Below are 3,170 nucleotides of genomic sequence, written 5' to 3'. Positions count from 1 at the left end.
GGACAGGTGGCCCCCGGCTGCCCCAGCTGCTGGGGTCTGTGGTCCAACCAGGACCTGGGTCGTCACCGCTGTCCCCTCCGATGCTGGGGACGCTCTGAGGACAGCACAGGAGAGGACTCGCTCCTCTTGGCCAGTGACCCTCATGGGAGGCCTCGGCGCCTGGCGTCGGGGAGGAAGCAGACCCCGCCTCCCACACATCTCATCTTCCCGGAAACTCGAGGAACTGGGGGTCTTTCCGGAGTTGGTAATTCGGTTGTCCTGGTCCCCGTCTTAAAGACACACCCAGGGGAGAGGGGCTGGAGGGGGCGGGGGCACAGGGGCCCATGGACACGCAGGCCTCAAGTCCTCCAGGGTCCGAGGTCTCTTCAGCTGAAACAGACACGCAGGCCCACTGGCCCTCAGCTGACCCCGGGCTCTGGCTGCTGGTGAGGGTCTGTGCTGGCCAGGCCCCACGATGGAGGCTGTGGGGATGGAGGGTGTGTGGCTGTGCCTGGGGGCACTGAATGGGGGCAGCTGACTCCCCCATGCCTTCCCCTTGAGTCCCCTACCTGGCAGCAGGACCCAGGACTCACCCGTGGAAGAGAGAGGGGGAGGGGGGATGTGGGGGGCGTCAGCTGTCCGGAGCCTCTATCTTGGATCCCAGGCTCCAGCTTGGCGTCGTCTCCGGGAAGCGCCCCAGCCCTGCCTGAGCTCCTCATGTCCGGGAGGGGTTCTGAGGCCTTTCCTGTGGCCCCTGGCTGGTCACTTCACTTGAGTATTGGGGAGCACCTTGTACTGCCAGATACTCAGGCACCCACAGTCCCCCCTCCCTGGTGGTCCATGCCGTTGTGGCTTCGAAGATGAGCACTTATGAACTGGGTGGTGGGGATGTGGCCGTTGCTCCTGGGTTCTCTGGAAACCTTGTTTATTCACTGACTTTCGGGCTCTTTGGAGCATCAAGGACTCCTGAGCAGCATCTGGATCCTCAGCTTAGGCCTTTGGGGGACCTTGGGTTGCGGGGGGTGGGGCTCGGTCAGGACAGGGCAGGCCACTGCCAACGTGCAACCTCCTCATGGGTTCTGGCGGTGACACATCCAATCAGGGCCCAGGGATGACAAAGGCTCCGTTGTCCCCTCGGGCTCAGGTGACCTCTGCTGACATCTTGGGGCCCCTGAGCCTGGGGGTGTAACCCCACCCACCACAGGGAGGGGAGCTGGACAATTCCAGTGTCACCAGGGGACGTGGTCCTGACCTGGGATCGTGGCACGACACAGCACCAGGCATGTGGGGCAGATCCGGGGGCAGAGGCCGGAGGACACAGAGGCCCCAGAGAGATCTGGGTGGCAAGAGCAGAGGGCAGCGTCGGGAGGACCCGAAGTGATGTGGCCGTGTAGTGGCTTTGGAAGCCGCCAGGCAATGTGGCCCTGACCCCTAAGAGCAGGTGTGGACTTACCAAGTCCTGGGTGCTTGACCAGCCATGGAAGCTTCACCCCTCCCAGGCCCCTCCTGCTTCACCCCTCCCCAGCCTCGGTGGGCTGCAGAGCAGGCTGCTGCTGTCCTTGGTCCCCTAGAGGGTCCAGCAGACCTGCTGGGAGGAGACTGGGGGCCCCATCACAATGCCAGGTGTGTGCCCAGCCTCTCACCTGGGAACCCCCGCTCCAGGCCCCAGCGGCAGGACCATGTTGGTGGGGGCTGCCCCTGGCTTGGGGTGGCTCCTCACTGGCTCTGAGACCTGGGGCCTCTTTGGCCTCTGTGGGCCCCAGTTCCCTCTGTCCCGCCTTCTCCTCTCCCTGGCACCCTGGCTGTGCCCCACCTGCTGTGCTGGCCAGAGACCACAGCCGACGGTGCATTCCAGTGGTGGCTGGGCTGCCGAATCCCAGGGAAGGGAGCTGCCATTCCCGTGGAGCGCAGGGTGGCCGCGGGACCAAGGCTGACTCTGCTGGCCCCTCGGTCCCCCGTGGCTGCTGTGCAGCGCAGGAGGAGGAACCGGCGACTTGGCCGTGACCCTGTGGAGTTGGGGGCAGGGCATGCAGGGGGTGGACCTGGGGGAGGGACCCCCAATCCTCAGGTCTCGACTTGGGGGGCACAGAGGACTTGAGCCAGCCATTGGGAGAGGCCTGTATACTTTAGCTCTCTGGGTGGGAGGTGGCTGAGGGGGTGGGTAGGGTGGACGCCTCAGAGGCCCTGGGCTGCCAGAGCTCTCCTCGCAAACCCCCAAGCCCACAGGGCATAGAACCATCGGCGGCCACACAGGGCTGACTGGGGCCTGGCCAGTGTGGGCTCAGCAAGTCTTCTGTGGGACCCTCCTGTCGGGGCCAGCTGCCCTGTGCCCCTCACCCCTGGCTAAGTCCTGGGGCCACTGTAGGAAGGTTGGGGGCTCGTGGAGCCGGAGCGCCAGGCCTGGGACTTGAAGGCCCAGGAAGGTTCTGTGCCGGGCGGGCTAGGGCGAGCCCTGTGGGTGCCCACGGCAGCAATCCTGGGCTCAAGGGGGGTCCTCCTTTGGAGCTCCAGCAGGGTTCAGAGGGGCCCATGGGGTCCAGACCCTTCCTGGGGACACCAGGCAATGGCGGATCGCAGGCCAGGCCATGGGGGCCGTGGGGTCACAGGGCTGCAGGAGGGTCCTGGTGCTGAGGGGCTCAGGGTGATGGGCGGGAGCCCAGGATGGGGCAGCCCGGGAGGGAGCATAGGCCAGCTGTGGGGACCCCCCTCCCTCAGGACAGCCCCCCAGGACTGGGCCCAGCCGTGGAGACCCCCCTCCCTCAGCACAGTCTCCTCAGGGACAGGGCCCAGCCATGGAGTGGGGGCTACTGGGGCCTGGGGGCAGGGCCTGGGGGGCTGGGGAAGTCCCAGGGGAGCATCTTTCAGGCCAGTGCCGGCGTGGTGGGGGGCGACCCCGGTGGGCATGGGCTCGGGGCGCTGAGGTGGCAGGACCGCTGCAGAGACCGTGTTTGTAACAAAGTAGCCTTTATAGGTCCCTGAAGGCGGGCAGTGTGGCTGGGGGGTGGGGTGTGGGGCGTGGGTGGCCGCCCCTAGGGCCTCGCGTTCTCGGGCTCCTTGCGTTCCTCCTTGGCTGTCCCCGGGGAAGGCTCTTGCTCCGGGTGCCTGTCGCCTGTGCCCGAATGCTCCTTGCCCGGGGCCTGGGGCTGCCCGTCGTGGGCGCTATCTGGGTCAGGAGTGGGGCCGGGCAACTG

General features: G+C 66.7%; 1 protein-coding gene across 1 annotated transcript in view; it reads right to left on the bottom strand.

Annotated features, from left to right (window-relative positions):
* Positions 1 to 3,008: 3,008 nt before the first annotated feature.
* The window catches only part of TTLL10 (tubulin tyrosine ligase-like family member 10), a 27,734-nt gene continuing 27,572 nt past the window's right edge, over positions 3,009 to 3,170 (bottom strand). The window contains exon 11 of the mRNA XM_012001996.1: positions 3,009 to 3,167. Within this exon, the coding sequence (XP_011857386.1) occupies positions 3,009 to 3,167 (159 nt within the window). The remainder of the gene's footprint in view (positions 3,168 to 3,170) is intronic.

This window comes from Mandrillus leucophaeus, unplaced genomic scaffold (genome assembly GCF_000951045.1).
Source record: "Mandrillus leucophaeus isolate KB7577 unplaced genomic scaffold, Mleu.le_1.0 Scaffold672, whole genome shotgun sequence".
NCBI lineage: Eukaryota > Metazoa > Chordata > Mammalia > Primates > Cercopithecidae > Mandrillus > Mandrillus leucophaeus.
Note: the sequence above shows the minus strand (reverse complement) of the source record. Positions and strands in the feature narration are given on the sequence as shown.